Source organism: Coregonus lavaretus (genome assembly GCF_964263955.1).
Source record: "Coregonus lavaretus genome assembly, chromosome: 24".
Classification (NCBI taxonomy): domain Eukaryota; kingdom Metazoa; phylum Chordata; class Actinopteri; order Salmoniformes; family Salmonidae; genus Coregonus; species Coregonus lavaretus.
Genome location: NC_140011.1, coordinates 33,538,146 through 33,556,917, shown reverse-complemented (window position 1 = coordinate 33,556,917; position 18,772 = coordinate 33,538,146). Strand labels below are relative to the sequence as shown.

The following is an 18,772-nucleotide window of genomic DNA, read 5'->3' as shown; positions in this document are numbered from 1 at the left end:
CAATACAGTTTTCTGTTCCCAAAACTAGAATCTGTTATGAAAAGAGTGGACTAAGTTTTGTAGACTTTACCCTTTGCAAATTTTTTTTTTAAATCGCCTTGTTTAGAACGTGCGCAAAGGAGAATTGAGTTATTGCACACGCGCACTGCACAGAGGAGTGGTTTCCTAGCGGACATATGCAGATGTGGCTAGTAGAACACACCAATAGGATCTCGCTAGCTCCTGCTTGGCTCTGCCCACCTCCTTGCTTGTTCTGCCCACTATGACTAATTTGTTCCCATTAGAAACGACAGGCTGTGGTCTATCTTGGTTTACTTATAAAACATTTGTTTTTACTGTCTCGACACTTCCGGATTGGGGTTTGGACCGCGGTGGGCGCAGTTCTCCAGAGTTGTCAGTTTGCTGGTAAACTGTTGAAGTTGTTGTGACAAAATACTGAGTTTTTATACTATTTTGTGCACTGTCAATACCACCTCTTCAGTAAAATAAGGTAATTGAATCTCACTGGTTTAGCGCACCGCTGACTTCTTGCTAGGTAGCTAGCTAACATGTTAGCCCTTCGTACGTGAGTTATCTCTGACTTCGCGCAGGGTGCTAGATGTGAAATGTCGCTATCCTGCCAGTCAAAACTAGCTGACTGGCTAACGGTAGCTGTAACTATTTTCTTACGACTAAACAACGACGAGTAAAATCAAAGCCTTGATATTGAATATAATTAGCAGCTAGCAACCAACTTAGCTTCTGAGATGGCTAACGTTAAGTATGTCACAGTGAATTTGCTGGATAACGTTGTTTTTTTGTTTTATTTTTTTATAAAAAAAAGATTTTTGTGTCCCACACAGATGGAAGGAGATGAGTGTGGGAAGTTTCCTCCAGAACCATCGGAGGGTAAATCACAGAGGGGAAGTGTGGCCTCCTCTGTCACCCGCGGTCAGTAACCTTTTTTCTTTCAGTCTGGTGTTTACAGTATAATATTATTTTGTCCCTCTGTGTGTTTATTATTTGGAAGATGCAAGATGGTGTTTTGCGTCAACTTCCCTCCCTGTGTGTTTTCTCCTACAGCTCAAGATGTGCTTGTGTACCTGGTGGGTGACAGTGCTGTACACCTGTGTGTGGAGGGGGTTGGCTGTGTGAGTGTCCAGGAGCTAGGCCACAGTGTCCGAGAGGCTCTCCACATTCCTGATTCGTCAATGGATGCCTTTGCCTTCTGGCTCTGCTCTCCTCTGCTCGGTAATGACAGCTCTCTCTGTAATGCACCTCCCTTCCTCATCCTCCCCCCCTAGCCCTCAAACAGCTGTGCTGTACATGCTGTTGTTTTAAAATAAACAACTGGGTAATTCTTCATTCATTTGACATTTTGTTGATTTGATCTGGGGCAGGAGGGCTGATTTGTATTACAAAGGAATGTTGTTGTCTGAGGCTGGTCTGGTTCATTGTATCATGTATTGGTGAAGATTGTAGAGAGCCCTTGGGCCATAAGCGGAACACTGCCCATTTGTATGCTTCTCTCTTGAACTGCTGTCTTGCTGGAAGACTGGCATTGTTTGTAAAATATGAAAGAGATCACTACAGCAAAATGAGTGTAGGCCAAGTCTACAGCTTGTGGATATAGTGTGAAAGATTAGCATGCTTTGTCATGCCAAAATTATTTGATCTTTGTTATGCCATGAGAATGTTTATTCATACTTTCATAAATAATGACATTTGGTTGTCTACATCCTGCCTTTTCCTCCTCTCTCAGAACTGCAGTTAAAGCCGAAGCATCAGCCTTACAAACTGTGCCGCCAGTGGCAGGACCTGCTGTATCGCTTCACTGAGGCCTCGGAGGAGGACATATCTCAAGGTGAGACTGCCTGTGTCTCTGTGTGTAGGGATGAGCCTGTTTTTTTTGTAAGCTTTTGTATTTGTTTATGTATTTTTAGCAGATTAATATTTTGTCTCCCATCCATGTTATTTTTTCCCCAAATGTTTTATTTTTTCATCCCCACTGCTGAATTCATATTGCTTTGTCAACCTGACCTCCTGTTAACTCTGACCCAACATCGCTAATCCTAAACTGTACATCTGCCATCATATAGAAATGTTCTGGAAACCCTCCACATGCTGGATTCTTTCCTTTTTTCTCCAGATGAGCCAAGCCTGCAGTACAGAAGGAATGTGTTTTATCCCAAGTCTAAAGAGCTGCAGGTACTGCTTGTTCCATTTTCTCCTTAAACTTTACATGAACATGAAGCTGTTGGAAAACATTGTCCTTAATAATATCAGTAAGGTTGTACTGTCAAATGGATACATTATACTTTCCTGGTCGTAGACACATACCCTGAGCACTCTAGCACCGACCCTCAGACAAAAGGTTACGTTTGTTACAAGAATTCCACGGTAACAGAATTGCGCTGAGACACTTAAAATGTATGCTAAACAATCATGCAAACCATACAACTCTAGGCACAAGGACTACTTTTAACAATTTACACTGAACATTTTACAAAACTTTTACTGGAAGAACTGTGCAAATGCTAAGTTTGGTAACAGAATTTCTGTAAAATCTCCCTCTTGTTTTTTATGTGTCCATGTTTTCCAAATAATTGTGTTAAATATCTGCTCTAAATTAAGATTCAACGATGTCTGCAGAACAAATGGGGTGTCAGCTATGACATGAAACATTGACTTTGAAAAAATCTATTTTGGTTATTGAACTACAGTAGCCTAAGTAAAGTGGATTTACACCCGGTAACAGAATTGTAGTAAACTGAATTTCACAATGAGTCCCTGATCTGTACTATACAGAAATGCATAATTATGGTTATGAATGTAATTCTCTTCATGGTGATGTATCTTAAATAGGTACACAAAGGTATACATATGTAATATCCTCCTTTGCATATTTGGGTATTATTCTACACACTGAAGACTATTTTAATGAGATCTGTCCCTAAACAAGACCAAATTTGGTTGGACTGGACCAAATCTGAACCAAAAGTTTGTACATCAAAGTAAATTACAGTACGTTATAGTGTACTGAACTCTACTATTCTCTACTTTTCTTTACTGTGCTGTCCAAGCTTGTGAACACAACTCTGGTTTGACTACTAATGATTTTCCATTATAGCCAATTAAATTGCAGAAATTCCATTAACAAATTGGTAACGGAATTTTTTGATTTAATCACTTAATAATTCATAAACAAAATTGATATCAGTAAAAACACTAACTAATTGATAGGTCTACCTTAAGTTGTTACTTCTGGGAACTTTCATTATCCTCCCTCATGAGTGAGAGAAATTAGAAAATATCTTAAAGATATGTGTGGTTTTGGTAATGGAATTTTAAGGCACAAGGCAGTGTTTCATAAACTTACAGAAGGCTGAAAAACGTATCCAAAACTAAATATGTGTTTATTCGTTGGCAGGGGTCTTTACTTCAACATTGTGTTTTAGATTAATTTAATATGCCTTTTTCTGGTAGATGTTTTGTAAGACCCCTTTTCCATTTGTTTGACCAGAAATCAAAGCCATTGCTTATTCTTAATTTTAGGATGGAAAATGGTTTAAAAGTATGTATATGCCTTAATTTCTCAAATATACACTCTTAGCGTTCATTTGACACCCAATTTGAAATGCTCTTATGAACTTCACATGTTGGTGCTCATGGGTCCTTTTACATGGAAATGACCCGAACTCCCCTATTTCTGTTTGGATCCTCCTATATTCCACGTCATTGCATGGTCTTTCCCTCTAGATTGAAGACGAGGGGGTGTTGAGACTCCTTTACGATGAGGCACGGGTTAACATCCTCGCGGGCCGCTTCCCCTGTGACCCTGAGACCTGGACAGGTTTGGGAGCACTGTCTTTTGCTCTGGAGCTGGGGGTCGGTCTGGACCACCAGAAAGCCACTGCTGCTTTAAGGTAAACTATGCCAGGCATTTGAACATCTGCCTCTTGCTGAAGTTATTGTGTAGTGTTTTTTTTAAAATTTAATTTAAAAAATAAAATAATACCTGGCTGCATACCCTGATTATTGCCCTTCTTCTCCCAACTCACTCAGGGAGAAGAAGCTGATATCCTTCCTGCCTGCACATGTTTCAGGGGGAGGTGGGGGGCTGTTCTCTACGCTGAGGGGGAAAGGGGGCCGTCAGGCAGGGCTGGAGCACAACCTTTTGGAGGAATATCGCAAGCTCAGCACCTCAGGCAGCACCCCCCTGGAGCCCACTCAGCGTCTACGCCAGTACCTCAGCACATGCCACTCTCTGCCTTACTACGGGTAAGGAACAAGCTGGACAAATGGCCTCAACTGTATGGTGCATGGAACACGTTCACAGTTGTATCTTCTTCATGTGCCACTTGCATCATGTCTCACTGGTGTGAGTTCGATTTTTGTCTGTGCAGGTGTGCTTTCTTCTCGGGGGAGATCGAAAAGCCAGCCCAGGGGATTCTTCATAGAGCAGGACGGAAAGCTGTCAATGTGGGGATCAGTCTGGAGGGGGTGTATGTAATGGACATCAAAGAGAAGGTGAGACCTGGAATGTCAAGTTAAAATGAATGATAACGCCTCTACATAACAAGCAGAATATTACCTATTTTACTGTGTGTGATTTAAGAATTGGCATGAACCAGAGGTATCCTTTATCAATCCAGAAAGACTCTTCACTGAATGATCCAACCCTCTCCCTTTCTGCCTCTCATTCTCTCTGATGCATCCCTACTCCATGACAGCACGTGCTCCTGGGCCTGCGCTTCAGTGAGCTGTCTTGGGACCACAGCTACCCTGAAGGGGAGGGTGACTCACACATCCTGTGGCTCGAATTCGATGGAGAGGAGGCCGGCACCCCTGTCAACAAGTTACTGAAGATCTACTCAAAACAAGTAATGAAACCTAAACATAATTTCTCTATTAAAAAAAATAAGTTCATTGTACTTTTCCTTAGTAGGTGGTCATAGATGTCCTTGAAGTGACCAGAGTTCATTCTATTCTTTATTCCCTCCTTGTACCTCTAGGCAGAGCTTATGAGCGGCCTTATCGAGTTCTGTGTGGAGCTACATTCTGCAGCCGACGGAGGGGCGGCCACGGAAACAGACGGTGATGTCACTGCTGGACAGGCGGGGGGCAGTGACGGAGAAAGGGACGGTCGCCGTGGGAAACTGCACAGGCAGAGCAGTGTGGTGTGCAGTCGGGTCCATACACTGAACACCATCAGCTACGTGGACAACGGTGAGTCTGGGGAGGGGGAATCATGCATGCCATTCATTTAGTCAGTATTAAGCATCCATATACACCAAAAGTATGTGGACACCCCTTCAAATTAGTGGATTCGGCTATTTCAGCCACACCCATTGCTGACAGGTGTATAAAATTGAGCACACAGCCATGCAATCTTCATAGACAAACATTGGTAGTAGAATGGCCCGTACTGAAGAGCTCAGTGACTTTCAACGTGGCACCGTCATAGGATGCCACCTTTCCAACAAGTCAGCTCGTCAAATTTCTGCCCTACTAGAGCTGCCCCTGTCAACTATAAGTGCTGTTATTGTGAAGTGGAAACGTCTAGGAGCAACAACGGCTCAGCCGCAAAGTGGTAGGCCACACAAGCTCACAGAACGGGACCGCCGAGTGCTGAAGCATGTAGCGCGTCTGTCCTCAGTTGCAACACTCACTACCGAGTTCCAAACTGCCTCTGGAAGCAACGTCAGCACAAGAACTGTTCGTCGGCTTCATGAAATGGGTTTCCATGGCCGAGGAGCCGCACACAAGCCTAAGATCACCATGCACAATGCCAAGCGTCGGCTAGAGTGGTGTAAAGCTCACCGCCATTGAACTCTGGAGCAGTGGAAACGCGTTCTCTGGAGTGATGAATCACGCTTCACCATCTGGCAGTCCGACGGATGAATCTGGGTTTGGCGGATGCCAGGAGAACGCTACCTGCCCCAACTGTAAAGTTTGGATGTGGAATAATGGTCTGGGGCTGTTTTCCGTGGTTCGGGCTAGGCCCCTTAGTTCCAGTGAAGGGAAATCTTAACGCTATGATATTCTAGACGATTCTGTGCTTCCAACTTTGTGGCAACAGTTTGGGGAAGGCCCTTTCCTGTTTCAGCATGACAATGCCTTTGTGCACAAAGAGAGATCCATACAGAAATGGTTTGTCAAGATTGGTGTCGAAGAACTTGACTGGCCTGCACAGAGCCCTGACCTCAACGCCATCGAACACCTTTGGGATGAATTGGAACGCCGACTGCGAGCCAGGCCTAATCGCCCAACATCAGTGCCCAACCTCACTAGCGCTCTTATGGCTGAATGGAAGCAAGTCCCCGCAGCAATGTTCCAACATCTAGTGAAAAGCCTTCCCAGAAGAGTGGAGGCTGTTATAGCAGCAAAGGGGGGACCAACTCCATATTAATGCCCATGATTTTGGAATGAGATGTCCAACGAGTAGGTGTCCACATACCTTTAGCCATGAAGTGTAAGTTTCACTTGTTTGATATCAGGTAAGGTTGTAAAACTAACTGTTAAATGTATTTGTTGTCCTCCGGGCAGGTAAAGAAATCAAACGTCTGAAGCCAAAGAGAGCTGCTTCCTTCTTCACCAGGCAGGCACAACCACCCACATATTCTGCAGTACAGGTGGAAGAGAGTTTGGAGCAAGGGTGAGCCTCCATCTCCGGTATAGGCACTGCTCTATGCTAACTGGAGACCAAAACTGAACATGCACATTGAGATTGAGAGAGAGAAAAAGATATGCAAGGAGTTGGAGAGTTTATCTTGTTGTTTGTGAAAACACAATGGACCAAGAGTGGGATTTAAGTGTGAATAAATATTTATGCATAATTGTTGTGTATATGAAGTTACATGAGAATATTGGCATTCTTTAGGTGCTGCAAAGTGACGTTGAGTGTCGTTGCTTCACAGGTCAAGTTGAACCGGCTACCTATTGGTAGAAGTTGTAGTTTAATATGAAACTGTTGAGTAGTGGTAACATTCACAGTAGCACCACCTTGTATCTTTACCCTTGTGATAGGGGACCTTTATTACTGTTCTCCCTCAGATGGAATGTATGTACTATGACTACATACAGTATCATCCATTGAGATGTATGCAACACTCTTGGAAACCAAACAACACAGGGCATTGTATTGTCTAACAGGAGGGCGATATTGAAGGCTCTGCAACTATATCTTGTTCAAACCTCAGTCTTTGTTCCAAAACAAACATTTATCTTGTGGTAGTCTATGCTGCTCTGTGCTAAACACTCAGTCTCTCATGGTCATCATGGACTGTATCTGCGTCCTCCTCCCAGAAATGACAAGGTCAACCATTCTCCATATTCCAGACTGCACCCTTATCCAAGTGGTTTCAGATTCCATGTTTTGTTATTGTTATATTGTACAACATGCAAGAGCAGCTTGACTTAGGAGCTGTCCATTCAAGAAGAGTTTCCTGATGACACTTCTCCTGCTGGCCTCTCCTCAGTGTGTCAGTATGAGAGGAGCGATTCTACTGTATATCTTTGTATGAACATTAAATTGCATCAAACTGAAGAATGTGGTTTCCACTGTTAGAACTGATATTGTCAATTATGCAAACGGGATCAAAAAACAAAATGGTCGAATTAATTGTTCCTAAGTCAAGCTATGTATTCATGTTGTATTATTTTAAAACGATTGTAGTGTACTCACTTGCTTTATGTGCACGTGACTCAATATCTTAAGACTGCACTGTTTATATCTGAAATACTGTAGCGTTTTTACATTTGGTAATTATTTTGTATTATTATTGGAGTAATACCTTATCTTTTGACTCTCATACACCTATCTCTGTCTTTCTCACACAAATTAGACAATAGGTAATTTGAAACCTTATTATTTTTCAATGCAGTTGCTGTATAAAAAGACCAAGTGCCTTTTGTTTCAGTAATAATTTGGCCATTGAGACTAACCTGGTATTTATGTGGGCTTGTTTGTCTGTTAAACATGATCAGCAGAATGTTGCTGTATTCATTTTATCTGCTCTGTTTGCTATACATTTACACGACTTCTTGTTGTGTGTACACATTGAGACTGTCAAATATATCAAACCCTTTAACTTCACTGTTTTCGTTCCTTTGTCATTTATATAATGTGCACTACCAAACTAAACCAGTGGCTGTAGGTTTAGTCAAACCCATAAAACCTTTTTATTCAGCTTTGTACTGTTTTGTCAAAACAGTGAGGGAAAACTAATGAGATTTTTATATTGTTTTTATTTGAAACAACTATCAAAGTTTTTGCATTTTCTTTTTACAATAAAAACATTTGTCCATATTTGAGTCTTAGTGTCTTGATCTTGTGTTCCTTGAGTACTTGCTGCCACCTACTGGCTCGTGTTCACGAGCTTCTCATCGTGACAGTACGGTAATTTATCTTGCAGGTTTGGTAGTGACGGGGTGCATAGCTGGTTGTCTGTTTAGGTGGCTGTCAGTTGTATTTAGCTAGCTATTCTTTGGTCTGTTTTGCAATTCACAGCAATTTCGCCGGTATTCGGTCGAAATGGACGGGGATATTAATGCTACGGCTCCGGCCACCACCCCACCTGACTCCGACCCAGCGCGGAAGCGCAGAGTGCACGGTATGTTGAAGCTGTACTATGGGCTGAACGAGGAAGGAAAGACCGTGGATCAAGCAGAGTCAATGGATCCTTGCGATATAAACGGGCCGCATTTCGATCCTGAGATTTATCTCAATAAGGTAAAATCAAATTTCTGTGTCTGGATGCGACATATATAGTTCGCTATTATCTGAACATAAGACAGTGGCAAAGGATTGTTATTATTTTACAGTACGAGAGAGCCAATGCCAACTTCTTGTCTGTCATTGGTGTCACCCAGTGGTGTATATAAACCAAACCCAGGATTGCTGATGTTATGTATTGGCCAATGAGAGGCTTTGAAGCCACTGGTCGGCCATATTGGCACTCCCCAGCAGGAGCAGTCCTCCATAGGAAAAAATATAATTCTACAGTATTTCAATTAAACGTTTTATTTAAAAAATGACATGTATTTAAGTAAGATTATAACTTTCCAAAAAGTATACTTTAAGGAAAATGTTTGTATATATTAATCCATAATATAATTTAAAAGTATGCATTAAGGTGTCTGTAGTAGAATAAACGTGGCATAAATAAATGCATTTATATAACTTCCAAAATATGTTTTACAATGGTGGAGGATAGTGGTGTGGTGGTTTCAAAACACCTGTCATCTAGTGTATATATAAATTATTGGTGTCACCCAGGTAGTACAGTACATTTTACATTTTACATTTTAGTCATTTAGCAGACGCTCTTATCCAGAGCGACTTACAGTTAGTGAATACATATATATATTTTTATACTGGCCCCCCGTGGGAATCGAACCCACAACCCTGGCGTTGCAAACGCCATGCTCTATCAACTGAGCTACATCCCTGCCGGCCATTCCCTCCCCTACCCTGGACGACGCTGGGCCAATTGTGCGCCGCCCATGAGTCTCCCGGTCGCGGCCGGCTGCGACAGAGCCTGGATTCGAACCAGGATCTCTAGTGGCACAGTTAGCACTGCGATGCAGTAGCAGTCTGTTGTCTTGGAAACTGACCTTTGAGTCCTATTGATGTCTGCAGCTCAGGAGAGAATGTTCCCTTGGAGAGCTGATGGACCAGGAGAGCTGCATGGTCAAGCAGATCCGCTCCTTGGACAGTGACATGCAGACATTGGTGTATGAGAACTACAACAAGTTCATCTCTGCCACAGGTAATACAATAGGTGATAGTGTATGCAATGTCATGTTGGTATCACTCTGTTCTGTGCACATACAGTACCATGTGATGAATGAATGCCCTCATCTTCTCCTACTAGACACAATAAGAAAAATGAAGAACGATTTTAAGAAGATGGAGGATGAAATGGACTGTCTCTCTACCAACATGGCTTCTATCACAGATTTCAGTGCACGCATCAGTGGGACTCTTCAGGACCAGCATGCACAGATCACCAAACTGTCAGGTTGGTAATGAAACCCGTGGTGACATGCCTCCACCGCCTGAAATGAAAACCAGATAAACAAATCGCATTTGTTGGTCATATATCTATCATTGTAAGATTACTTGTGTGGACTGTGAACCACTTCATAATATGCTACTACCAATGATGTATATAAACCCTAGATTGCCGACGCTATGTATTGGCCATTGAGAGACTTTGAAGTGACCAGTTGGCCATAATGGTACTCCTCAGTTGGAGCAGTCCTCCATAGGAATTAATGGAATTCTACAGTATTTTAATTAAATGTTTAAATGACAAAAGTACATGTATTTAAGTATTTTTTGTTGTAGTGGGGACGGGAATAATAGTACTCTAAAAAAAATATACTTTAAGGAAAAAGTTTTTATATACATTTATTCATTTTTTTTAAAAAGTTTCGCTCACATAATATAATTTAAAAGTATGCATTTAGGTGTCAGTAATATAATAAATGTGTCAATAACGAATGTAGACATTAATACATTCATTTATATAGCTTCCAAAATGTTTTTTACTATGGAGGAGGTGTACCAAGATGGCTGCGCAGGGTCTTCAATACAGCGCCCCCTGTCAGTCATCTAGGGTTTATTCACGTTATTGGCTACTATGGTGTTAGCCCAATTCAGATATTTTTTCCACTAATTGGCCCTTTGACCAATCAGATCAGCTCTGAAAAAAATGTGATTGGTCAAAAGACCAATTAGTGGAAAAAATATGAGAATTGGGCGGCCTGTCTAAATGCAGCCTACTTATAGCTTTTCCTTTCTCTCCCTCCACCCACCCAGGAGTCCACACTCTCCTGAGGAAGCTGCAGTTCCTGTTTGAGCTGCCTGCCAGGCTGAATAAGTGCCTGGAGCTGCAGGCCTATGCCCAGGCAGTGAGCTCCCATCGCCGTGCCCGCTGCGTGCTGCAGCAGTACAGCCACATGCCCTCCTTCAGGGGCATCCAGGATGACTGTCATGACATCATGGACAAGTTGGCACAGGAGCTTAGGCAGAAATTCAGGTAGGAGTCTCAGGAAACGTTCAGTTGGTATTCACTTTGGTATGGTTGCAAAACAATGGTATTTTCATTTTCATTTCTGGTTCATATTATATACAGTGGGGAGAACAAGTATTTGATACACTGCCGAATTTGCAGGTTTTCCTACTTACAAAGCATGTAGAGGTCTGTAATTTTTATCATAGGTACACTTCAACTGTGAGAGACGGAATCTAAAACAAAAATCCAGAAAATCACATTGTATGATTTTTAAGTAATTAATTTGCATTTTATTGCATGACATAAGTATTTGATACATCAGAAAAGCAGAACTTAATATTTGGTACAGAAACCTTTGTTTGCAATTACAGAGATCATACGTTTCCTGGAGGTCTTGACTAGGTTTGCACACACTGCAGCAGGGATTTTGGCCCACTCCTCCATACAGACCTTTTCCAGATCCTTCAGGTTTCGGGGCTGTCGCTGGGCAATATGGACTTTCAGCTCCCTCCAAAGATTTTCTATTGGGTTCAGGTCTGGAGACTGGCTAGGCCACTCCAGGACCTTGAGATGCTTCTTACGGAGCCACTCCTTAGTTGCCCTGGCTGTGTGTTTCGGGTCGTTGTCATGCTGGAAGACCCAGCCACGACCCATCTTCAATGCTCTTACTGAGGGAAGGAGGTTGTTGGCCAAGATCTCGCGATACATGGCCCCATCCATCCTCTCCTCAATATGGTGCAGTCGTCCTGTCACCTTTGCAGAAAAGCATCCCCAAAGAATTATGTTTCCACCTCCATGCTTCACGGTTGGGATGGTGTTCTTGGGGTTGTACTCATCCTTCTTCTTCCTCCAAACACAGCGAGTGGAGTTTAGACCAAAAATATATATTTTTGTCTCATCAGACCACATGACCTTCTCCCATTCCTCCTCTGGATCATCCAGATGGTCATTGGCAAACTTCAGACGGGCCTGGACATGCGCTGGCTTGAGCAGGGGGACCTTGCGTGCGCTGCAGGATTTTAATCCATGACAGCGTAGTGTGTTACTAATGGTTTTCTTTGAGACTGTGGTCCCAGCTCTCTTTAGGTCATTGACCAGGTCCTGTCGTGTAGTTCTGGGCTGATCCCTCACCTTCCTCATGATCATTGATGCCCCACGAGGTGAGATCTTGCATGGAGCCCCAGACCGAGGGTGATTGACCGTCATCTTGAACTTCTTCCATTTTCAAATAATTGCGCCAACAGTTGTTGCCTTCTCACCAAGCTGCTTGCCTATTGTCCTGTAGCCCATCCCAGCCTTGTGCAGGTCTACAATTGTATCCCTGATGTCCTTACACAGCTCTCTGGTCTTGGCCATTGTGGAGAGGTTGGAGTCTGTTTGATTGAGTGTGTGGACAGGTGTCTTTTATACAGGTAACGAGTTCAAACAGGTGCAGTTAATACAGGTAATGAGTGGAGAACAGGTGGGCTTCTTAAAGAAAAACTAACAGGTCTGTGAGAGCCGGAATTCTTACTGGTTGGTAGGTGATCAAATACTTATGTCATGCAATAAAATGCAAATTAATTACTTAAAAATCATACAATGTGATTTTCTGGATTTTTGTTTTAGATTCCGTCTTTCACAGTTGAAGTGTACCTATGATAAAAATTACAGACCTCTACATGCTTTGTAAGTAGGAAAACCTGCAAAATCGGCAGTGTATCAAATACTTGTTCTCCCCACTGTATCAGTAGCTAGGTTTCCATCCACTTAAAGAAAAAATTCGCATTTTCCCACCAGTGGTGTGTTTCCACCAAACTGACTTGTTGCGGATAAAAACTCAGTGCTTGATGACGTAGTGCACACAAAATGTGTATTTTTCACTAGTTTTCATGTACCAAATAAAAATATGCGTTTCTATCGTATTTCCAGCTCTACCGATAGTTTTGTCACAAAAACTGTTTCGTTAAATAGCAAATGTGCCTTCTCTGGTCTTGGCACATGCGCTCTAGCCAACAGCTGGCAGATACAGTGCGGTTGATGAGATTTATGGATACGAGTGAGAATATTTGTATTTGTCAAACGGCAGTCAAGCATCGATCATCATGTCAAGAAGACCCTCGATATTTATTGGAAAGGAGCATCAAGCTTGTCACCGTGCACTTTCACCACCCTGTGAAGTTCATCAAAACTTATTTCATCTGTAGCCTAATAAACTGCATGGTTTCCCGAGTCGTAGTGGGAGGACCACACACACCATATCATCGCGTGACTCCAAATTTACTTCGATATGATGGTTATTATATCAATATTTGCGCATAAAGGCATTTCCACCGCCATTTCTCACATAATTAATTTTAATTAACAAAAAGATCCTACCATGTCGAACAAACAAATTATCTGTCGCCATTTATAAAATGTAATCGAAACTTCCTGTTTCCATCACAGCTGTCTTGATTTTTTTTTTGTACGGTATGACTTTATTCGCATAACAACTGTGGATGGAAACGTGGTTAATAATACACTATAACTTTGCATGAATGCCTTATCTTTGTTTGGTGTTGTATGTGTTTGCAGAGATGGAGGTTCGAGTGCGAAAGACCTTTCAGAGTGTGTGGAGCTTCTGCTGCAGCTGGATGAGCCGGCAGAGGAACTCTGTGACAAGTTCCTGAGTCACGCCCAGTCACGACTGGAAGCAGACCTCCTAGGACTGGAGGCGGAGCTGAGACCACCATTGTCCTCTGGACCCACAGCAGTGATGGCTCCCTACACTGGCCCCACCCGCATACTGTCAGCTGAACCCACTGCTGGATCTCCCACTGACCCCACCTCTCTAAACAATCCCTTTCTCTCTCCCAGCTCAAGGACTGATATTCTGGAATTCATAGACAGAGGTTGCAATGAATTCGTCAGCAGCCTTTGCTTGGTCATTGCCTCGTATCAAGAGTTGTTTGTCAACCGTCCACAAGAGGGTGAGCTGGCCTCCAAAAACATCCCCCAGATGGCTGTTGGCAAGCTGCATGCTTTTGTGGATGCCCTGGCCACCCGTTACTTCTCCCTGGTTGAGAGGAGGATACAGGAGGAGAAAAGTGTTGGAGACAACTCTCTCTTGGTCCGGGCTCTGGACCGTTTCCACCGCAGGCTCCAGGCTGTGGCCAAACTGCTGCCTGGGTCTGCTGTGCCCAGCCAGGGGACTGAGATCGTGGTGCGAGCAGCCAGGGAGAGGATCAAGCAGTACCTGGCAGCCCTGCAGAGCTTCTACCTGAACAGCCTGACAGACGTGAGGCAGGCCCTAGCAGCCCCTCGGCTGGGTGGAAGCTCAGCCGGAGGTGGGTCTCACCTAGGGGGACCAGCCACTGGGAAAGATGCTCCGGCCAGCTTGCCAGAGCTCCTCTCCTCTCTGTCTGCCTCCATTCTCAATCAGATCAAGTCAGTCCTGGCATCCGTGCACCTCTTTACTGCAAAGGACATCACCTTCTCCAACAAGCCTTACTTCAAGGTGAGCTAGATGAATATTCATGCTATTGGTGGTTAGTTGGCCCCATAGATGTTTTTTAATGCCATTTATGTAACTAACTGTATGTTAACATCGACAGCCCTGTTGGATCTTTTTCTCCTCGCTCTCTTTCTTCAGGGGGAGTTTTGTAGCCACGGTGTTCGTGAGAGCCTGGTGGTTAACTTCATTAAGTTTGTGTGCCAGTCCTCACGTCAGTTCTGTGAGAGTGCAGGAGACCGGGGCGGCTCTACACCCCCTGCTCTCCTACTCCTGCTGTCACGCCTCTGCCTGGACTATGAAACCTCCACCATCTCCTACATCCTCACCCTTACAGACGAACAGTTCCTCGTGCAGGTAAATGTGCCAATGAACCTGTGAAGACTTGTTAGAAAATAATGTGCAAATGATAAGTCCTCTTTTGTCATGATAAATGTGTATCACATGCTACTACACAGCCTCTGGTTTCTCTCGTGTTCACAGCATCACTCTCCTGTAACTGCAGTCACAGCTTTATGTGGAGAGGCCAGAGAGGCAGCACAGAAGCTACTGAATCATTATGTCAAGGTACACATTTTCCGACCTTCTTACCAACAAATTACTATTGCTGCAAATGGCCATTTCAGGCCTATTCCTTCTATTTCTCTGCTGACCCCTTCTCTGTTGCTGTGGACAGGTTCAGGGCCTAATCATATCACAGATGCTGAGAAAGAGTGTGGAGACACGAGACTGGGTCAACACCATCGAGCCACGGAACGTCCGTGCTGTGATGAAGAGAGTGGTGGAGGACACCACCTCTATCGATGTGCAGGTAACGTCCGTTATCTACAGTGCATTCTGAAAGTATTCAGACCCCTTGAATTTTTCCACATTTTGTTACGTTACAGCCTTATTCTAAAATGGATTAAATTGTTTTTTCCCCTCATCAATCTACACACAATACCCCATAATGACAAAGCAAAAATACGGAAATATCACATTTACATAAGTATTCAGACCCTTTACTCAGTACTTTGTTGAAGCACCTTTGGCAGCGATTACAGCCTCGAGTCTTCTTGGGTATGACGCTACAAGCTTGGCACACCTGTATTTGGGGAGTTTATCCCATTCTTCTCTGCAGATCCTCTCAAGCTCTGTCAGGTTGGATGGGGAGCGTTGCTGCACAGCTATTTTCAGGTCTCTCCAGAGATGTTCAATCGGGTTCAAGTCCAGGCTCCGGCTGGGCCACTCAAAGACATTCAGAGACTTGTTCCGAAGCCACTCCTGCGTTGTCTTGGCTGTGTGCTTAGGGTCGTTGTCCTGTTGGAAGGTAAACCTTTACCCCAGTCTGAGGTCCTGAGCGCTCTGGAGCAGGTTTTCATCAAGGATCTCTCTGTACTTTGCTCCATTCATCTTTGCCTCGATCCTGACTAGTCTCCCAGTCCCTGCCACTGAAAAACATCCCCACAGCATGATGCTGCCACCACCATGCTTCACTGTAGGGATGGTGCCAGGTTTCCTCCAGACGTGACGCTTGGCATTCAGGCCAAAGTGTTCAATCTTGGTTTCATTAGACCAGAGAATCTTGTTTCTCATGGTCTGAGAGTCTTTAGGTGCCTTTTGGCAAATTCCAAGCGGGCTGTCATGTGCCTTTTACTGAGGAGTGGCTTCCGTCTGGCCACTCTACCATAAAGGCCTGATTGGTGGAGTGCTCTAAAGATGGTTGTCCTTCTGTAAGGTTCTCCCATCTCCACAGAGGAACTCTAGAGCTCTGTCAGTGTCCATCAGGTTCTTGGTCACCTCCCTGACCAAGGCCCTTCTCCCCCGATTGCTCAGTTTGGCCGGGCGGCCAGCTCTAGGAAGAGTCTTGGTGGTTCCAAACTTCTTCCATTTAAGAATGATGGAGGCCACTGTGTTCTTGGGGACCTTCAATGCTGCAGAAATGTTTTGGTACCCTTCCCCAGATCTGTGCCTCAACACAATCCTGTCTCTGAGCTCTAAGGACAATTCCTTGGTTTTTGCTCTGACATGCACTGTCAACTGTGGGACCTTATATAGACAGGTGTGTGCCGTTCCAAATCATGTCCAGTCAATTGAATTTACCACAGGTGGACTCAAATCAAGTTGTAGAAACATCTCAATGATGATCAATGGAAACAGGATGCACCTGAGCTCAATTTCGAGTCTCATAGCGAAGGGTCTGAATACTTATGTAAATAAGGTATTTCTGTTTTTTATTTTTAATACATTTGCAAAAATTTCGAAAAACCAGTTTTTGCTTTGTCATTATGGGGTATTGTGTGTAGAATGCTGAGGATATATTTTTTTTAAATCCATTTTAGAACAAGGCTGTAACGTAACAAAGTGGAAAATGTCAAGGGGTCTGAATACTTTCCAAAGGCATTGTATATAAAACCCTTTGGTAATCATGCTTTACAATGTGGGAAAACTGTAATTACTGTATAATTATGAGTGGACAAAAGCAACATCAGTGATCTGTCCTTCCTTCCCTGTGTTGCCCTACAGGTGGGTCTTCTCTACGAGGAGGGGGTGAGGAAAGCCCACAGCAGTGACTCCAGCAAAAGGACCTTCTCCGTCTATAGCAGTTCGAGGCAGCAAACCCGCTACGCCCCTAGCTACACACCTAGGTACCAGAACTACAGTTGCCTAACACACAAGATGTTTATAATAACATAATATACACATAATAACTGCATCACAATGTGTGGAGGTTTGGCAGAGGCAGGGTCAGTCTAATGCTAGTATTGTTGCTATCTTCCCCAATGGATAAATATTAAGAATGGTTTTGTCTCTCTGCAGTGCTCCTATGGATACCAATCTCCTGAGTAACATACACAAGCTCTTCTCTGAGCGGGTCGAAATATTCAGTCCTGTGGAGTTTAACAAGGTGGGTAGTGAGTGTTTTGGACACAGAGCTCTGGTTGCCTTTTTATTTCCTCAACTCTTTCTGTCTTGATCTCTTCTCTCAGGTCTCTGTGTTGACGGGGATCATAAAGATCAGTCTGAAGACTTTCCTGGAGTGTGTCCGCCTGCGTACCTTTGGTCGTTACGGCCTGCAGCAGATCCAGGTGGACTGCCACTACCTGCAGATGTACCTGTGGCGCTTCGTCTCCGATGAGAACCTGGTCCACTTCCTGCTCGACGAGATAGTGGGCAGCACTGCCCACCGCTGCCTGGACCCCGCTCCCATGGAGCAGAGCGTCATCGAGGTCATCTGTGAGAGAGGTTAAAGGCTAGAGGTCACATTGGTTGAGGAACTGGTGAAATGTGATGGTGAAATTGAATAGTGTGTAACAGAGTTTAAAACCGAAAAAATACCTTGAAGTCAACTGAACTGGAAGATTGAACAAATCGGTATTTTGCTGGATACACTGGATTCCCATTATGTAAATGTGGGATCAGGAGGTTACTTACTATTGCTGCGTTTAGACAGCCAGACCAATTCTGATCTTTAATTGGTCTTTTTACCAATCAGATCAGCTCTGAAAAAGATCTGATGTGAAATAACCTAATGTGGCAGGTGTAAAAAGACGCCTGAGCGGAGTTCCCACATCCGTTTTTCAGTTTTGGTTACAAATATTGTATCCCTGAAAAACGGGAAAAATCCACTTTGTACCTACCCTGTGGATGTGAAAATATCTGATGTGATTGGTCAAAAGACCAATTAGTGGAAAAAAATATCTGAATTGGTCCGCCTGTCTAAATGATGATGATGATGTTTGGGTGGAGTGCATCTATAATCATTTGTTTGTTAATTACTAAAATTGTAACATGGTAATATGGTGTAATAAAAAAAAGTTCCATTCATAAACAGATGTAGTACTGAGTTGCCTCTCCTGCCTTCAAGGACATGTGATCTCTATTCTTTCTCTTGTTCTCCCTTTTGCACACTTAATTCTGCGGACTAAATTATAATGATTGTGTTACAATTATTAATCTCTGTAAAGTATGCAATATAAAGTGTCTGTATTCCAAGTAGTATTTGTGTTTAAATTTATTTTTGAATCATGATTGATTGATTGATCCTAGTTTGAATCAATGACTGGAATCATTGGGAATAATGTTTGCGGAGGTGTAGCGTAAGTACTTCCTCAAATTTCATAAGCAAGAGTCCCGTCTCTAGCAACCAATAAGCGCGCAGTAGAGTTAAAAGGTGTACAGTAGAAATTTGACCATCACTTTTCTCTGCCGTATGATAAAGGTGGTCACCGCCCTAGCGTAAATTTGATTGGTTTAACACTCTCCTCTCCACGCTCTTCTGATGACCATGGCTTAATCTCATTGGTTTAGAGATGGG

General features: G+C 43.4%; 2 protein-coding genes across 3 annotated transcripts; both read left to right on the top strand.

The window, feature by feature from the left end:
• The first annotated feature begins 343 nt into the window (after window positions 1–343).
• On the top strand, window positions 344–8,290 carry LOC311099687 (FERM domain-containing protein 8-like). The gene is made up of 11 exons (XM_084140405.1): window positions 344–490; window positions 843–930; window positions 1,063–1,230; window positions 1,742–1,843; window positions 2,129–2,187; window positions 3,739–3,905; window positions 4,045–4,260; window positions 4,386–4,509; window positions 4,713–4,862; window positions 4,995–5,208; window positions 6,529–8,290. Exons 2-11 carry the CDS (start codon window positions 843–845, stop codon window positions 6,639–6,641), a joined length of 1,401 nt encoding a protein of 466 aa, XP_083996531.1. The 5' UTR covers window positions 344–490; the 3' UTR covers window positions 6,642–8,290.
• A 59-nt stretch (window positions 8,291–8,349) lies between these two features.
• On the top strand, window positions 8,350–18,301 carry LOC311099569 (vacuolar protein sorting-associated protein 51 homolog). 2 transcript variants are annotated; one of them, XM_084140268.1, is made up of 11 exons: window positions 8,350–8,594; window positions 9,623–9,752; window positions 9,858–10,004; window positions 10,808–11,027; window positions 13,560–14,481; window positions 14,617–14,832; window positions 14,959–15,042; window positions 15,152–15,286; window positions 16,981–17,102; window positions 17,275–17,362; window positions 17,445–18,301. In XM_084140268.1, the coding sequence occupies exons 1-11, from the start codon at window positions 8,532–8,534 to the stop codon at window positions 17,703–17,705; spliced, it is 2,388 nt and encodes a 795-aa protein (XP_083996394.1). In that variant the 5' UTR covers window positions 8,350–8,531; the 3' UTR covers window positions 17,706–18,301. The 2 variants fall into 2 exon arrangements, with proteins under 2 accessions (XP_083996394.1, XP_083996393.1); XM_084140267.1 differs by having other exon boundaries at window positions 8,367–8,713.
• The last annotated feature ends 471 nt before the right edge of the window (window positions 18,302–18,772 follow it).